The 17,112-nt window shown below is 27.2% G+C and overlaps 2 protein-coding genes across 2 annotated transcripts in view; both read right to left on the reverse strand.

The window, feature by feature from the left end:
* Positions 1-749: 749 nt before the first annotated feature.
* LOC101900880 (opsin Rh5) lies at positions 750-5,973 on the reverse strand. The gene is made up of 5 exons (XM_005175033.4): positions 5,779-5,973; positions 5,522-5,719; positions 1,647-1,862; positions 1,457-1,587; positions 750-1,393 (listed from the first exon to the last, which is right to left on the reverse strand). Exons 1-5 carry the CDS (start codon positions 5,838-5,840, stop codon positions 831-833), a joined length of 1,170 nt encoding a protein of 389 aa, XP_005175090.2. The 5' UTR covers positions 5,841-5,973; the 3' UTR covers positions 750-830.
* Positions 5,974-12,508: 6,535 nt separating this feature from the next.
* Positions 12,509-17,112, reverse strand: part of LOC101901057 (tyrosine-protein phosphatase Lar) — an 898,201-nt gene continuing 893,597 nt past the window's right edge. Inside the window, exons 21-23 of the mRNA XM_059125202.1 lie at positions 16,955-17,065; positions 16,586-16,891; positions 12,509-16,529 (exon numbers count right to left, since the gene is read on the reverse strand). Coding sequence (XP_058981185.1) covers positions 16,461-16,529; positions 16,586-16,891; positions 16,955-17,065 — 486 coding nt within the window. The 3' untranslated portion in view covers positions 12,509-16,460. The remainder of the gene's footprint in view (positions 16,530-16,585; positions 16,892-16,954; positions 17,066-17,112) is intronic.

Raw genomic sequence — 17,112 nt, forward strand, 5'->3', positions numbered from 1 at the left:
AATTTAAATAATTTTTCATTCAACATTTTCAATTCCAAAATTGGTTTGACAGTTCATTGTCCCAGCAGCTGTGTCGACGCGTCTACCTATTGTTTGTTTACTGAACTGAAATCATGGCAGAAGAATACAGGTAGATGCATCAACGCTTGGGAGCATTGATATGTCAGCAAAATTTAAATGTTTTTTCAAATATAAGTAGATTTTTATATGTCTTCTTATACAACGTCATTCGGAGGCTATTATAATATGCGTTTTTCAACATTTTTTACAAATTTAAATAATTTTTCATTCAACATTTTCAATTCCAAAATTGGTTTGACAGTTCATTGTCCCAGCAGCTGTGTCGACGCGTCTACCTATATTCTTCTACCATGGCTCTACCATTGTTTACCAAACTGAAATGTAGGAAAAGTTACCTCAACCAGACCTTGATATAAAATATACGCCAATGTAAACTCTCTGTAAACTCTTATTTTAAAGAACAGCTAAATTACTTTGGTAACTCGAGATACTAATAAATGTGATTGGCAACGCGAGGGTTAATGCGTAGCTATTTCATAAACCTGTGTTGACGATGTGGTCGTTTTTACACCACATCTCTTGAGGATTGGTAACGAAAAGAAAAGTTATACATTTTGTATGCTGCAATTAAATATATTTATTTATTTTTTTTTTGGATTTTTGAAGTCCCTTTTCTGAACTTTTTTGCTTTTTTTGTTTCCTATCTGTATTTTTTTTTTGATTTTTGGAATTTTTATAAATTCATTGCTTTCAGTTTGAACTATAATACAATCGAAGGAATGCACTCCTTGTTTAATAGTTGAATTCCATTAACAATTGGTCATTGAAATTGTTCCAGTTTCTGAATCACAACCATCTCCCACATTGCTGCCACTATTCACCGAGGGCACGGCATTTCTTTCACGCACCCCCAACCAGGGAAGACGTCTTTCCAATTCTGCCCGATATTTCGGATGACTAGCTGCATAGACCCAGGGATCCAAGCAGGAAACTAATTTTGCACAACAACAGGGTATCATCGATGCAAACGGTGTTATCATATAGCGATAGTTAAAGGTACCCAATAGCGACACCGTAGCATATGGGGTCCACGAGAAGACATACATCATATAAATGGTCATGGCTGCCTTGGCAATGCGAATTTCAACACTCATTGCATTTTGATTGGCCGACAGGGATTTGATGTTCATTTTCTTAGCCTGATCGGCTAACATTTTTTCATGGTCCCGGACATGCAGGAAAAGTTTGGTGTAATAAACACAAATAATGATCATGGGGATACAATAGGCCCACACGAACATTGATTGGACGAAATAGCGGGTCTCATCGTCCTGGGAGAGATAATCAAACGAGCAGCTCGTCAGGAAGCCCTCTGCGTGAGAGAAAGAGAAGGAAATGTAAATAACACAAAATGGAGAGAATTTCATCATCCCACCTGGTATATAATGCCCCCAAATGTGAAATAATGGCAACACTGAAAATGGCGTTGTCCATAGCCATGTCATAATAATGATGATTATGATTTGGGGGAAATTTAAACGGCCATCTATGGGATTTGAAATTGTTCTGAAATTAGGAATAAAAATAAAAAAATATGAAAAATAAAATAAAATATTCCTTCCCACCTGTAACGATCATAGGCGATAAAAGCGTTTGTAACGGCTGCTCCCTGGCCAGAGATGCCACCTATCACGGCATAGATATCACAGCCTAAATCTCCGCCCCAAAAATACCCCAACACAGCATTAATCATATAATGTGGCATATTAAGAGCCATTGTCAAATCGAATATCGCCAAATTTATTATCAACAAATTTGAGGGAGTACGTAAATTTTTGGATCTGAAATAAAAAATAAAATTAGAAAATGTAAAAAACAAGCCATGAATTTTTGAGAAATATTTTATCCTGTATTTTTTTCATATGTTTTACAAGAATTATTTTTTGAAAAATTTTGTAAAACATTTTTTGCAAAGATCATCAAAGCGTGAATTTTGTAAGAATATTTTTTTTTTTCAAAAAGGATCGGAGCATGGGTTTAAATTCAAACAATTTTTTTAGGAACTAGCAAAGAGTGAATTTTTAAAAATATTGTTTTAAAAATCATCAAAACGTGAATTAAAAAAAATCAACAATTAAGAAAACGTGGATTTTTTATTTTAAGAATGTTTTCTTCAAAAATTAGCAAAGCAGGTTTTTTTTATTTTTTTTTTAATTAGCAAAACGTGTATTTTTAAAAAATGTATGCTTTTTTTAAATGAATTGTCAAAGCGTTGATTGGATTAAAAAAAAAGTAGTTTATTTTGTTTTTAAATAGAAAAGCGTGAATTTTTATCCAAATTTAGGGAGCTTGAATTTTTTTATTTATTTTATTAAAGAATATCAAAGTGCGGATTTAAAATAAACTAGCAGATTAAGGAAGAGTGGATTTGTTAAAAATATTTTTTTTTTCAAAAATTAGGAATTGTCAAAGCGTATATTTCTTGAAATTTTTTTGTCAATAATTAGCAAGCCATGAAATTAAATATTTGGGAGGGATTTAAAAATATATATATATAGTATATTTAAAAAAAAAAAAGCATTATGAAAAAAATATAAAATTAAATAGAGGATATATTTAAAATATTTTTTCAAAAATTAGCAAAACGTGTAAAATGTTTTTTTGAAAGAATTATCAACGAGTGAGAGAATTTTTTAAATATTTGTTTTTTATTTGTTTTTTTTTTTTTGTTTGTTAGCAAACTGTAGATTAAAAAAATATTTTAGAGGTCCTCAAACCGTGATATTTTTCTTATATTTTTTTTTAAAAATTGGGAATAATGGATTTTTTAAAAATTAGAAAATAGTGATATTTTTCTCAAAATTCGCTAAGCGGGTATTTTCTATTTTTTTTCAAACACTAGAAAAGCTTGGATTTTTTTAAATATATATTTTTCAAAAATTAGAAGAAAGTAAAATTTTTAAAAATATTTTTCAAGGAATTTTTATGGCGTGGATTTTTGAAAGATGAGTATTGTTTGTTTTAAAAATTGACGAATCGTGGATTTTTAAACTTATTTCTGAAAAATTAGAAAAACGTGTATTTTTATTTTTTTTTTTCAAAAATTAGAAAAACGCGGATTTTTGAAAATGTTCTTTCAAAAATTAGAAGGGATTGAATTCTTCAAAACTTTTTTTTTGAAAATTAGGAAAGCTCGAATTTTTTAAAAGCCTATTTCTTTTCCAAAAATTAGAAGAGAGTGGAATTTTTAATAATTCCAGGAATTGTTAAAGCTTGCATTTTTGAAAAATATTTTTTACTGGAACTGTTAAGGATTGAATTTATTAAAAATATTTTTTCAAACAAATTTTAGGTACTGCGTTTATGAAAAACATATTTATTTTTTTCAAGGAATCGATTTTTTTAAATATTTTTGTTTTTTCAAAAAATTTACAAATTGTGTATTTTTTAAAAAATATTTTTTTTTTAAACTAACAAAGCGGATATTTTAAAAATATTTTTTCCAAATATTACAAAATTTGGATTTATTTAAATATATATTTTTTTAAATAGCAAAATATGATTTTTTAATATTTCCTTTTAAAAAATTAGCAAAGAAGGGATTTTTCAAAAATATTTCTTTCTTAAAAATTAGCAAACCGCGTATTTTTTAAATATTTTTTTTTTCTTAAAATATAAAATTTAATTAATTTTTTAATTTCCAAATCGTGGATTTGTTAAAAAATATTTTTTTGAGGAAATTGTCAAAACTTCATTTTTAAAATATTTTCCTTTTCAAAACTAAGCGAAGCTGGAAATTACTAAAAAATTTCTTTTAAGGAATTGTTAAGGCGTGGCTTTTTAATATTTTTTTTCAAGGAATTTTTAAGGCGTGGATTTTTTTTTAAATATTTGTTGCAAGGAATTTTTATGGGGTGGATTTTTTAAAAATATTTAAAAAAAATGTATGGCATGTTTTTTTTATAAATATTTTTTAAAAAAAAATTATGGCTTTTATTTTTTAAAATGCTTTTTCAATTTTTGGCGTAGATTTAAAAAAAGAAATTTTTCAAAAAATAATTTTAGGCGTGGATTTTTAAATCAACTTTTTTTATAAAAACAACAATAAAGCGATTAAGTCTAGCCATTTTGCAACAACAAAATACTATGGTATCCCGAACAAACAAGCCAACATTAGGTAAGCGTGTATTTTTGAAATTATTTTTTTAAAGTTAGCAAAGCGTTGGATTTTTTTTTTTAAATTTTCAAAAAATATAGAAGCGTGAATTATTTTATATTTTTTTTAAATAAAAAACGTTTTGTTAAAAATATTTTTTTTTTGAAAATTTTTCAAAAATTAGATAATTAAAAAAAAATATTTTGTTAAGGATTCTCGAAGCATAAATTTGTTTAAATGTTTTTTTAAGGATTTGCAAATATGGATTTTCTTGAAAAATATTTCTTAAGCGTGTGTTTCTTTAAATATGTTTTCATTGATTTTCTTGCAAAATATTTTTTACGGATTTTAATTCGTGATTTTTTTTTTGCAAACATCATTAATGCGTGAATTTTGTAAAAATATTTTTTCTTCAAATATGATCGAAGCAAGGATTTTATTTCAAGCTATTTTCTTAAGGATTGTCAAAGCGTGAATTTAAATAATAAACATTATTTCAACCCTGCGCTGTGAATTTGTGCACAAATCGAAGTGTGAATCTTTAAATGTTTTTAGTGAAGAAGGCATTTTAAATTTGTTTTCAATTATAGCGGGGAGTGTTTTGCCCCAAAAAAATATATTTTTAGAGAGCGATGCGTGGATTTTTATATATTTTTGTTGAAGGATTTTCGAAGAATAGCATTTTTATATAGTTTTGGAAAAAATAATGATTATTGTAAAAAATAAAAATAATTTTTAAAAAATTTAAGGACTTTTCAAATATAATTTTTGTTTTATTTTAAGATTTTGAATTTTTTAATTTGTGGTATTTTGTTTGAGTATTATACACTAGATATCAGAAAAAAGTATTTAAAAAATATATTTTTTTTCGAGAACTGAGCGATTGTGATTTTTTTAAATATATTTCCGAGTATTATTCAGTCATGACTTAAAAAAAAAAATCAAGGAATTGTTAGGATCGCAGATATTTTATAATTTTTTTGTGTACCAAGAATTCACGAATTAAAAAAAATATTTTCGTAATTTATTCAAATTAATTAGTTTAAAATTATTTTCCGAGCAATACACAGTTTTGAGTATTTTGAAAAAAAATTAACGATTAGGAAAAAATATATTTTCTAGGATTGCACAGTCGAGGGTTCTTTTTCGAGTATTCTGAAGTTTTGGATGGTTGGCCATATTACTTCTGTTTCTTGTATTGGTTTTTGTAAATATTAATGTCGAGTGATTTTTGTTTTGTTTTTTTTTTTTAACATGTTGCCAAGGATTCTCTCATTTTTCGAATTAGAAAATTTTAAACATATCTTTCTAAGAAAAAAAAAATTTTTAGTACCATCGACTTACGTTGAAAATATCCACAACACCAAACCATTGCCAAATAGAGAACATAACAACATGGCCACAAATGCCATAAATAGGAATGCCTGATAGTAGATTTGCGGAGCCGGGAATGAGCGCCAGTGTTCGTGTATTAAATGTTGATATTCCATGGGAAAATGCCAACCCAAATTGGGTGGGGAATTTTGTGATGACAGAGAAGAGCTAAAGTAAATGACATTAATTTATGTAATTTTATTTTTAAATCCTCTCCAAAATCGTACCCATTTTGATAATTTGCAAAAGGTACTGGACCTATTATTTCAGATCTCTCCAACGAATCCATGTTAGGTTTTGAATAGTTAACGAATTTCGAACGGAGTTATTTTTCCCACATGATGTTAATTATTCTTTTTCGAAACGAGTGTCCGTCTTAAATTTGTATGTATCCGTATATCCGTTTAATCTATAACTAACCTTTTCACTAATCTAACACTTTCCTTTTATAGCTGCTGATGATGGCTGGCCAGTCATAGCCAAAATGCTGCATAAAGTGCTTAAGATACCGTTTTTTGTCTTTGCCTCGACGTAAAAGACATTCCAAGGAGGATTATCTGAATTCTTGTTGAATGGACAGAAGGTGAGTAGAGCATTATTTTAAATTTTCTTATGCGAGGTGTGTTAAGGAAGGTTCAGAAAAGAAATTAAGGGAAAAATAAAGAAGGGGACATCAATTTTAAACTCTTTTCTGGACTGTGTGCAAAGAACCATAGGCTTTGAGGACCAAAAATGAGCAATGACATTCCATTCCGAAATTTCGAATCATTTTCAATCGCACCTCGAACATAAGTTTAAATAACCCAAGGGTTTGGAATTAAAATAGTAAAAAAAAATAATTACGTATTGGGTGAGCAAAGCCTATTTCGAATTATTGAGTATGCCGGGGACATAACAATTTCGACATGGCACTCAAAAAAAAAAAAAAAAAGAGCTTGGTATTCAAATTTTCCAAAACAAGTTATAAAGTATATGTCGGTTTTGCCGACAAATTTATACCCCCAGCCTTGAGTTATGCTTATTCTAACTGTTGGCTAAGAGACCTAGGGTCTAAAATCATAATTTTGCACATTTTGGCCGTATCAAATGATAGCCATATGGATGAGGGTATAAAAATAAATTTGGTACTCAAAATGTTTCTTGCAAAGATTTTTCACTAAATCTCCCTTAAAACATGTTAACTTTTTAAACAAAATTACTACTTAATACTCAAAATGTTCTCTAAAACAGACCACTCTTAATACTCGAAATTTTCTCTAAAACAGACCACTCTTAATACTCAAACTATCCTGCAAACAAGTCCACGTTTAGTACTCAAAATTTTCTCTAAAAAAGTCCACGCTTAGTATTCAAAAATTTCTCTAAAAAAGTCCACGCTTAGTATTCAAAAATTTCTCTAATAAAAATCCACGCTTGATACTCAAAGTTTCCTCTAAAAAAGTCCTTGAAAAAATATTCTTTAAAAAATCCACGTTTATTAGGGGCCTTGAAAAAATATTCTTTAAAAAATCCACGTTTATTGGGGGCCTTGAAAAAATATTCTTTAAAAAATCCACGTTTATTGGGGGCCTTGAAAAAATATTTTTTAAAAAATCCACGTTTATTGGGGACCTTGAAAAAATATTCTTTAAAAGATCTACGTCTATTGGTATTGAAAATTTCCTCTAAAAAAAGTCCACACTTGGTATCGAAAATTTCTTATGAAAGAGTTTACGCTTATTATTGAAAACTTCCTATGAAAGAGCCCAAGCGTGATGTCGAAAATTTCCTGTGAAGAAATTTCAATACTTTGCATGGACTTTGGAACTCCCCGTTCGGTATTGAAAATTTCCTATGGAAAAGTCTCTATTGGTATTGAAAATTTCCTAGTCCACGCAAAGTATTGAAAATTTCCTCTAAAAAAATTGAGCTTGGTATTGAAAGTTTTCCATGAAAAGGTCCACACTTGATATTGAAATTTTTCAACGAAACAGTCCACTTTTGGTATCGAAAATTTCCCATTAAAAAGTCCACGCTTGGTATTGAAAATTCCCTATGAAAAATTCCACACTTGGCATTGAATATTTCCACTGAAAAAATCCACGCTTGGTATCGAAAATTTCCTATGGAAAAGTCCGTATTGAAAAATTTCTATGAAAAAGTCCATTCTTGGCATTGAATATTTCCTCTGAAAAAATCCACGCTTGGTATTGAAAATTTCCTATGAAAAAGTCTACACTTGGTATTGAAAATTTCCGATGAAAAAATCTTCGCTTGATTTGAAAATTTCAAGTCCACTCTTGGTATTGAAAACTTCCTATGAAAGAGTTCAGGCTTGTTATTGAAATTTTTCAATGAAACAGTCAACTTTTGATATCGAAAAATTCTCATGAAAAAGTCCACGCTTGGTATTGAAAATTCCCTATGAAAAAGTCCACCCTTGGTATTGAAAATTTCCGATGTAAAAATCCTCGCTTGGTATGGAATATTTCCTATGACATTGTACTGAAAAATTGGAATGAAATGTCCTTGAATGTTATTTAAAAAAGTCCTATAAAAAGTCCTATTGAATCCCCTCCCCCAGATTCTTATAACCAACGAAATAAAAACACATTTATTTATTTTGTTTATTTTATGTTTTTTATTTTTATTTTCCTTTTTCTTTGTTCTCCTTTTTTATTTCATTCGTAATCATCATTTGTTTTATATAACATAAACATTTTTCATTATAATTATTATTATTCTTATAATTTTCTTTAATATATATATGTATATGCATATTATTAATTAATACTTATGTTGTTTTATTATTATTAAATTTATGATCTATAGTTCGCTTAGCCAAACTAACATTTCTTTATATATAAATATTATTAATAATAATAATAATTGTTTTTTTTATTATATTTGTTTCTTCTATTCTATTATGCAAATATATAATTAATTTAATGATAAATATTTTTTTGTTTATTTTATGGATTTTTTTTATAATATTTATTTTTAATACAAAATTTACAAAAACTAAATTTAAAATAAATATTGTTTAAAAAAATAATTATTTTTAAGCGGTTTTAAGACTACGACTTAGATTTAGGTTATAAATATTTTTTTTAATTTTATGAATTTTATAAATATTTTTATTTTTTAATTATTTATTATTTTTTCTTTATTTATATATTTAGAGCTAATTATAGAATTATCTTAATCGTTATTAATAATATATATGTATATTTTTTGTTAATATTATTTTAACATTTAAAAAGCTACATGTTTTTCATATACTTCTTATTTATTATGTAACTATATAATATTTTTGTATTATTTTAATATATTATTTTTTTTATTTATAAATCTATGATATATGGGTATGTATGATATCAACACAAAGGCTAAAAATATATCGGGTCTAATATGACGAATTTTAATTAATTTTTTTCCTTAAAAAAATAAATAAAAAATGAATATATCTTCTTATCTTAGACTTGCTACAAATTTAGCCCATGCGTTATTTTTTCAATACGTTATATGAAATATTTTTTACCAATGTTTTTTGATATTTTTTTTTAATTTTTTATTTTTGGTTTTATATGATATATGCTTATTTTTTGAAATTTTTTGTCATCCAAAATGTATTTTTTTTAATTTTATTTTTTAAATATTTTTTCAATTTTTGTGTTTCTTAATATTAATTTTTTCATCTAATTATTTTTTTAAATTTCTTTAACCTTTTCTTGACCTTTTTCCAATATTCCATCAGTGTTTTTAATAACCATTCTTTGATTGTTTAACATATGTAGTTTTTTTTTTAATTTATGATTTTCTATATATATTTGTTTTATTTTGCTTCTAAACTATTCTAAACATTCTCCAACAACATTTTTTTTTGAATTAAAATATATTTTTTGGTTTTTTTTTTATTTTTCTTTTTATAACGGACCCTATGGGCTTATACATTATATACATTTGCTAACATGGGGTTTATTTTCAATATGGTTTTGTATAAATAAAATTATATTCATTTAAACCTTGTTTTGTTCATTAGGTCTCTCGAATTAAAAGAAAAAGATAGGACTTATTACCCATTAAAAAAAATAATATTTAAAAAAAAATATTAATCAATAGAATTTTCTTTGAAAAAAATCCAAAATTTCCTTGGAAAAAGTCCAAAATTTCCCGTGAAAAAGTCCAAAATTTATTATAAAAAAATCCACGCCTGCCATTGAAAATTTTCTTTCAAAAAGTCCAAAATTTCCTATGAAAAAGTTCAAAATTTCCTATGAAAAAGTTCAAAATTTCCTTTGAAAAAATTCAAAATTTCCTATGAAAAAGTACAAAATTTACTATTAAAAAGTCCAAAATTTCCTATGAAAAAGTCCACGTCTGGCATTGAACATTTTCTTTGAAAAAGTCCAAAATTTCCTATGAAAAAGTTCAAAATTACCTCGTGCCTTCGAAAATTTCATTTGAAAAAGACCACGCCTGGCATTTAAAATTTCCTTTGAAAAAATTCACATCTGGCATTGAAAATTTCCTTTGAAAAAGTCCAAGCCTGGCTTTCGAAATTTCCTTTGAAAAATCCACATCTACCATTGAAAATTTCCTATGAAAAAATCCACCACTGGCATTGAAATTTTCCTTTGAAAAAATTCTTGACTGGCATTGAAAATTTCTTTTAAAAAAATCCATGCCTGGCATTGAAAAATCCACGACTGGCATTGAAAATTTCCTTTGAAAAAATCCGCGACTGGGCTTGAAAATTTCCTATGAAAAAGTCCAAGACTGGCATTGAAAATTTCCTTTGAAAAAAAACAACGACTGGCATTGAAAATTTCCTTTCAAAAAAATCCAAGACAGGCATTGAAAATTTCCTTTGAAAAAAATTCTCGACTGGCATTGAAAATTTCCTATGGGAAAAGTTTACGTTTGGTATAAAAATTTCCTTTGAAAAAATCAAATCTGTTATTGAAAATTTCCTTTGAAAAAATCCACGACTGGCATTGAAAATTTCCTTTGACAAAACCCACGACTGGCATTGAAAATTTTCTATGAAAAAGTCTACTCCTGGCAATGTTTAGCCGTATGGCGATTTTATAAAATTAGTGAAACTGTTATACAAATATTTTTGAAATCGTCTTGTTTTTGCCTAAACTGCGTCTATAAAAATTAGTTTTCGCATTCACTTTGGCAAAACTAAGCCAATTTTCCCCTTATTTTTCTCAATGTTTTTGTTCTTACTTTTCAAATATTATAATACTTCGTATAACAGTTACAAACTGTTATGCCATTTTTCATAGTATATATTTGTTTCTGTTGCATTTCTTTTTGCGTTCATATAGACAAAACTAAGCCAATTTGTCTCTTAATTATTCAATTTTTTCCTAACTTGTCAAAGATTATAACACTTTGTATAACAGTTATAAAGTGTTATACCTTTTTTCATAGGGTATATGGTGTTTAAATTGTTTACATTTCAGTTTTGTTTCATCTGTTAATGTCTAGTCCATTTTGTATAACAGTTATGAACTGTTATACATTCGAAAATGATGTATTAGTTTTACTATATTTTTGTTTGGATGACAATTAATTAAGGACCATTAGCATCCTTTGTTATTTCCAAAGTGTATAACCGTTTTCAAAAGTGTTATAATTTTTAATATAACAATTTAAGCGTCAAAATCGATATTTTTGGCAATGTTCCGCTTTAAAAAAATGTCTATATATTAACTGTTATACTATGGAATGGAAAATGGATGTTTATCAATTCACTAATCGCCTTCAAAATGTAAAAGAGGTAAAAATACCATCAAGTTCGATGTTGTCCAACCTAAATTACGGCCAGATTATTTGACTTACTTGACCCTCAAAATATCGGAAGGTAAAAGACAAAGGCCTCACGGCCACATGGCCACTGAGCCTCGAATTTAAAGTGCCTCAATTTTTGTTGGAGGTCTAAAAAATCGAAATTCCCGTAAACCTATAATAGGGCACCCTTATCCACATCAGAGAATATTATCTCCACAGAAAACCAGGAGAGTTTTGGAAAAAATCACTAATTCACTTCGAACTTAATTTCTTTCAAATTCCCTTTTCGATTGAAGACTTCGGTATCAAGGATCCCAATATTTTATGAAAAATAGTTGGGGTTTCGTTTCAAAAAATGGCTTTATGACTTTTCTTTCCGGAAGTGATAAATGTGATTTCAGAGATCTCAAAACCATTCTCATCTTTGGTTGGAACTTGAATATAATTTTATTTATACTTAAAAACCATATTTGTCTTAAAAATGTCCTTTTTTAAATATTTTTAGGATTTTTTTCCTAATTTTTTTGTTATTTTTTCTCTTCTATGGTAAATTTTTTCTAAAATAAAATATAAAATATTAAAAATTGAAAAAAGAAAAAAGGGTAAATTGGTAAATTTTTTCTAAAATAAAATATTAAAAATTGAAAAAAGAAAAAAAGGTAAATTATTAACGATGAAAATCAAATTGATATTTGACATTGCTTTGGGCAACTAGGCCAAAATTATGGGTTTCGGGCAATACTTAAAAGATTGCTTGCTATGAAATTATCGGGAAAGTAGTTTTTTAAAATTCCAAATATTTATACCAAAAAAACATAGTTGTCTTAAAAATTTCCTGTTTCAATTTTTTTAGGAATTTTTTTTTCATATTTTGTGTTTTTCTCAATTTCTCTTTTTTGGAAAATTTTTCTGAAATAAAATATTAAAAATTGGAAAAAATAAAATTCAGTACGGTAAATTATTCACGATGAAGATCGAATAGATATTTGACATCGCCTTGGGCTACTAGACTCCTTGCGCTAAAATTATCTGAAATTTATTTATTTTTGTTTTTAATTTCTAAAATCAAAAATATTATTCGGAATTTGGAAAAAACAAATGAAATAAATAAAACAAATAATTTTTTTAATTGAAAAATTATTTTATATTTTTAAAACAATTTAAAAAAAAATAAAAATTATTTTTTACAAAATCATACAATTCACAAACTTATAAAAAAACAATTAAATACAAATTAATAGCACAAAATTATTTATAAACATTTACAGAACTTATTAATTAAAATATTGCAAAATTAAAGGGATTAAAGGACGCAAATTGATTTCTATTTAAGGTGAAAGGCTAGCAAAGGTAACCTTAAATCATTGACAACAAAAATAAAAGCAGTGTCTCTAATGAGGCTTATCATTAGGGAAGAGGTATTCATTTTAATGGTCAAGGATTTAAAGGGCCTGAAATCCTAAGGTTTTCTAAATTGTAGTTCCCTTCAAAATTTTTAAAATTAAATACAAAGGCACAAAATTAGTAATAGACAGAAAAATTAAATTAAATTAAAAAATTATTAATTTTTAAAAAAATTATAAAAATGAATACTTAATTGGAATTTGGCTGTGGAAAGTTGAAGCTTGGCCACTGTTAGACAGAAGCTTTAGAAACGTCTTTAAGAATTTCATATTTGTTGTTAGCAAGGTAGTCGTTTGTTTTTGCGTAGAGATTCAAAGTTTCAATTGGAATTTTTTTTATAACTAAAATTAAAAATTAAATTGACTGGCTTTTAAGGGTGATTTATGTTACAGACTTAAAAAATTAAAAAAATATTTTTTATTAAAAAAATTAAACTGAAATTGTTACAATGTATTTTTTAAGAACATTCAAACAAAAATCTGTATAACAAATTAAAACTTATTTTTAAATAAATGTTTTTTTTTTATTTTCTTCACTATTGTTGCTTATTTTTCATTTTTGTTCTTCTTTTTTTGTTTTGTTTCTTTTTTTCTTCATGTTGTATTTGTTTAAATGTAATTTAATGCATAAACAGTCTTTTTTAGTTCACAATAACTTAAAAGAGACAAGGACTAAAATCTAAAATTAATTTACATTTATGTATCATTTTGTTTTTTTATTTGTTGTTAAATATTTTAGTTTTTAATTTGTTTTTAAATTTATTTAAAAATAATGGAAAGTATAGCATAATTGTATTGTTTACTAATTAGTGATATAAAGCAGGCAGGGCAGATTCTTTCATTATATAATAATTAAGACGTAATTATGCAATAACAAATTGTTTTTATAAAATTTAATTTAGTTTCTGTTAGTTATATAAAGACATGTATGGAAGTTATAAACTGTTATACATCAGTGAAATATATTTTTTAAAGTTATTTAAACATATGAATGCAATATCCTATCATGCTCATATTTTTTTTTTTCAATTTTTACATGCTTTCTAAAAAACTGTTATACTTATACATTTTTACCCTCAAGTATGGAACGGACTCAAATGAGAAACTATCGTTTTGTGTTCTATTGCCCAATTATTAGGAGGTCGTTCTTTCAAATTATAACACTTTTTAAACTTAAGATTAAAAACTATCATTTTGTAATGTTCCTTATATTTTAAAAAATTTTCATTGAGTATAACACATTTATAACTGTTATACTACAAATTTTATGACTTTCCTACAGCATCTTCATTCAATTAAATGTAATTATGATCATTTTATAAACCCCACAATTTTACTACAACTGTTATACTCCTAGTAGGACAGTCGTCCTTCAGCCAAAATGACTGAAACTGTTATACAATCAGTTTTAGTAGTTATTTATATCGATTGCTTGCAACTTGATTTATATTTCTGTGAACAATTTCCTAACTGCATAACACCATTTAAATTTCCCTACTTCAACCACGTTCCAAAAAAACTGTTATACGGCCAGTATTTAGAACAGTAGCTTTTTAAATCAAATGACTGAAATTGTTACATACACATTTCATAATTTCCCCTTTAGATTAAAGGCTATAATTTTTTTTTTGCTTTTCTAATTTTTGAAAAATTTCAATGAGTATAACACTTTTACGACTAATAATTATAGCACTTTTCTAAAAATGTTATCGTTCAATTAAAATTAATTATGATCATATTATGAACCCTACGGTGTTCCTATAACTTTTATACTCCTAGTAGAACACTCATTCTGCCAAAATGACTGAAACTGTTATACAAACTATTTTATTAGTTATTTATACTGATTGCATGTAACTTGTGAGGTTCCCTGAAATATTCAAATTTACTTGAACAATTTTCAAATAGTATAACACTATTTAAAATTTTCCAACTTCAACCACGTTGTAAAAAGACTGTTATACTGCCAGTATTTAGAACAATAGTCTTTTGACGCAAATGACTGAAATTGTTATGCATATACATTTTTTAATTTCCCTTTTAGATTAAAGGCTATCGTCTTTGTTTTTTTTTTGAAAAATTTTAATGGGTATAACACTTCTACGACTGTTATACTGCAATGTATAACACTTTTGTAAAAAAACACCATTCTTAAAAAAATTCTCGTTCACTTTCAGTCAATTATGATCATATTATGAACCCTACGGTGCTCCTATAACTGTTATACTGCTAACCTTCTTCCAACAAAATTACCGAAACTGTTATATATACGGATTCATTATTAATTTAAATTGATTTCAATTTACTGGCCCGGCTTTCTTGAAAGTTTTCAAACAGTATAACACTTTTTAAACTGTTATACAATGCTATATAACACTTTTCTGAACACAAATGTACTAAATTAACCTTATTTATGATCGCTTTCAATGTCCTAGTATACTATCAAACTGTTATACAATGGGTAGAAGAGTTTTTGTAACAAACCAAAATCGGGCTATTTAAAATAAATTTGTGAATAAAAAATATATTAAAATACAGGAAACTTTAACAACTGGAATTGACTGCAATAAACTGTTACTGGTCATGGATATGTTTGAAAAATAAATTAAAAATAAAAATCGAAAAATCGCCAAAGCCATAAAATAAATTTTAAATGCTTTCCTGGAAGTTATCTGGTATCAGCACAGTTAAGGTTGAGTATTCTTAAATTATATGTTTAAATACGATATTGAAAAATATCCAACAGTTGAGTTGGTGTTTTGAAACCGCAAAAAACTTGTAATGGCAGTATATTTTCTTATAATATACCAAAGTCGAGGTAATTTACAAATACTTAAATAAGTAAATAAAATTGTATAACATCTTCAACTATATTAGAACAATATAACACTTTTGAAACTGTTATACAAAAACAAATTACTGTATTTTATGAAATCAAAAGACTTTTTAAGTGAAAAAAATGTATTTTAAGAGTTCTCTACGACCTCTAAAAAGTGTTATATCAGTTATTTGCTGTCGTATCATATCGAAATGTTCAGCAGGTATATCCCAAATTGTTGAATTTTAAGATTTACTTTTACTTTATAAAACTTTAAAGTGTTATATTGTGACCCATTTTATTTAATCGACTAGGGATATGGTCATAGATAATTTCTGATATACCATTATCAAACTGTTATAATATGTTATATTATACCTTGCCAAGGTATAAATCCTTACAGAGCACCAATAGCTATAGCTTCCCTTAGTTAAACACATTTCGAAAACTGTTGCAATGACAACTGATGCAATAAAATCCAACTTTTGCTATATTTTTTCAATGTGTATAACACTTTCAAACTGTTATACTGACAAATTTTTTAGCTCCCTAAGCTATAACACTCTGCAAAGCACCATTTCCAACTGTTTTTCTGGCGTATAACAGTTTCTGCAAACTGTTATACAAGTGTATAACAGTTTTTTCATAACTTCCATACATGTAAATATAACGATTTACATTGTTTTGTTACATTTTTTGTAATATAACTTAAAATTATATAAACATTTTTAAGATGTTATTTCGTCTTTTTCCACCACATTTTTTTCGGGGGAAGAAGTTCGGGGATTTCGTAAAGCAGGACCATTTGAGTATGACAGTGTTAAAAAAATGAAAACCAAAATCAAACATTCTAAGTTTAGCTTTCCAACATGTAAATCTGTTATACAGACATTGTATGGTATGGAAACTAATTGGTATAGTTGTCGAATGAACCCAAATACTCCAATGCAGCACGATAACAAAAATGATATTGATCCTGAAATTAAGGAAAATTAGTAAAAATTATTTTAAAAAAATATTTCGAGAACTTACCTCTGTTTGCACCATGGCTGGTCGTTGAGCTCGCAGAATGCGCACAGTTTGAAATACATCTAAAACACCTTCATATTGCATGCGCTCTAGGACAATACTGAGGGTAATAAACACCCCGGTGCGACCAACTCCAGCACTACAGTGCACGGTAATGGGCCCATCTTGACCAAACTGCTCCTTGGTCTTGTGTACCTGGCCAATGAAGTCGATGAAGCCCTCTCCGGACTTGGGTACACCCTGTTCGGGCCAATCGATGAACTGGAATTGGCGTACAGTGCGGGAAGAGCCATCACGGGCATCGGTGACCTAAGAAGAGGGAAAGTGAGAATTACTAAAAGGGGATCTATTGAAAAAAATATAAAAACCTACCTTAAATTCCCTTAGCTTATACTGCGGCATATTATATTCCGCAATGGGATCCACCACATAGTACTGATAGCGCACGGAACGCTCATGGGGCCAGTATTGATAACATTTTTCCTATAAAAGTCCAAAATTGTGAGTATAACAGTTTCCATTTTTTTAAG

This window comes from Musca domestica, unplaced genomic scaffold, assembly GCF_030504385.1.
Source record: "Musca domestica strain aabys unplaced genomic scaffold, Musca_domestica.polishedcontigs.V.1.1 32, whole genome shotgun sequence".
Taxonomy (NCBI): Eukaryota; Metazoa; Arthropoda; class Insecta; order Diptera; family Muscidae; genus Musca; species Musca domestica.

Excerpts from the sequence above, each read along its gene's own strand:
- LOC101900880 (XM_005175033.4), bottom strand. The coding sequence starts at position 5,840 with ATGGATTCGTTGGAGAGATCTGAAATAATAGGTCCAGTACCTTTTGCA. Across the intron at positions 1,863-5,521 it reads GTGTTGTGGATATTTTCAAC|ATCCAAAAATTTACGTACTC; the intron begins GTAAGTCGATGG and ends TTTTTATTTCAG. Across the intron at positions 1,394-1,456 it reads TTGGGGGCATTATATACCAG|AGGGCTTCCTGACGAGCTGC; the intron begins GTGGGATGATGA and ends TCTCTCACGCAG.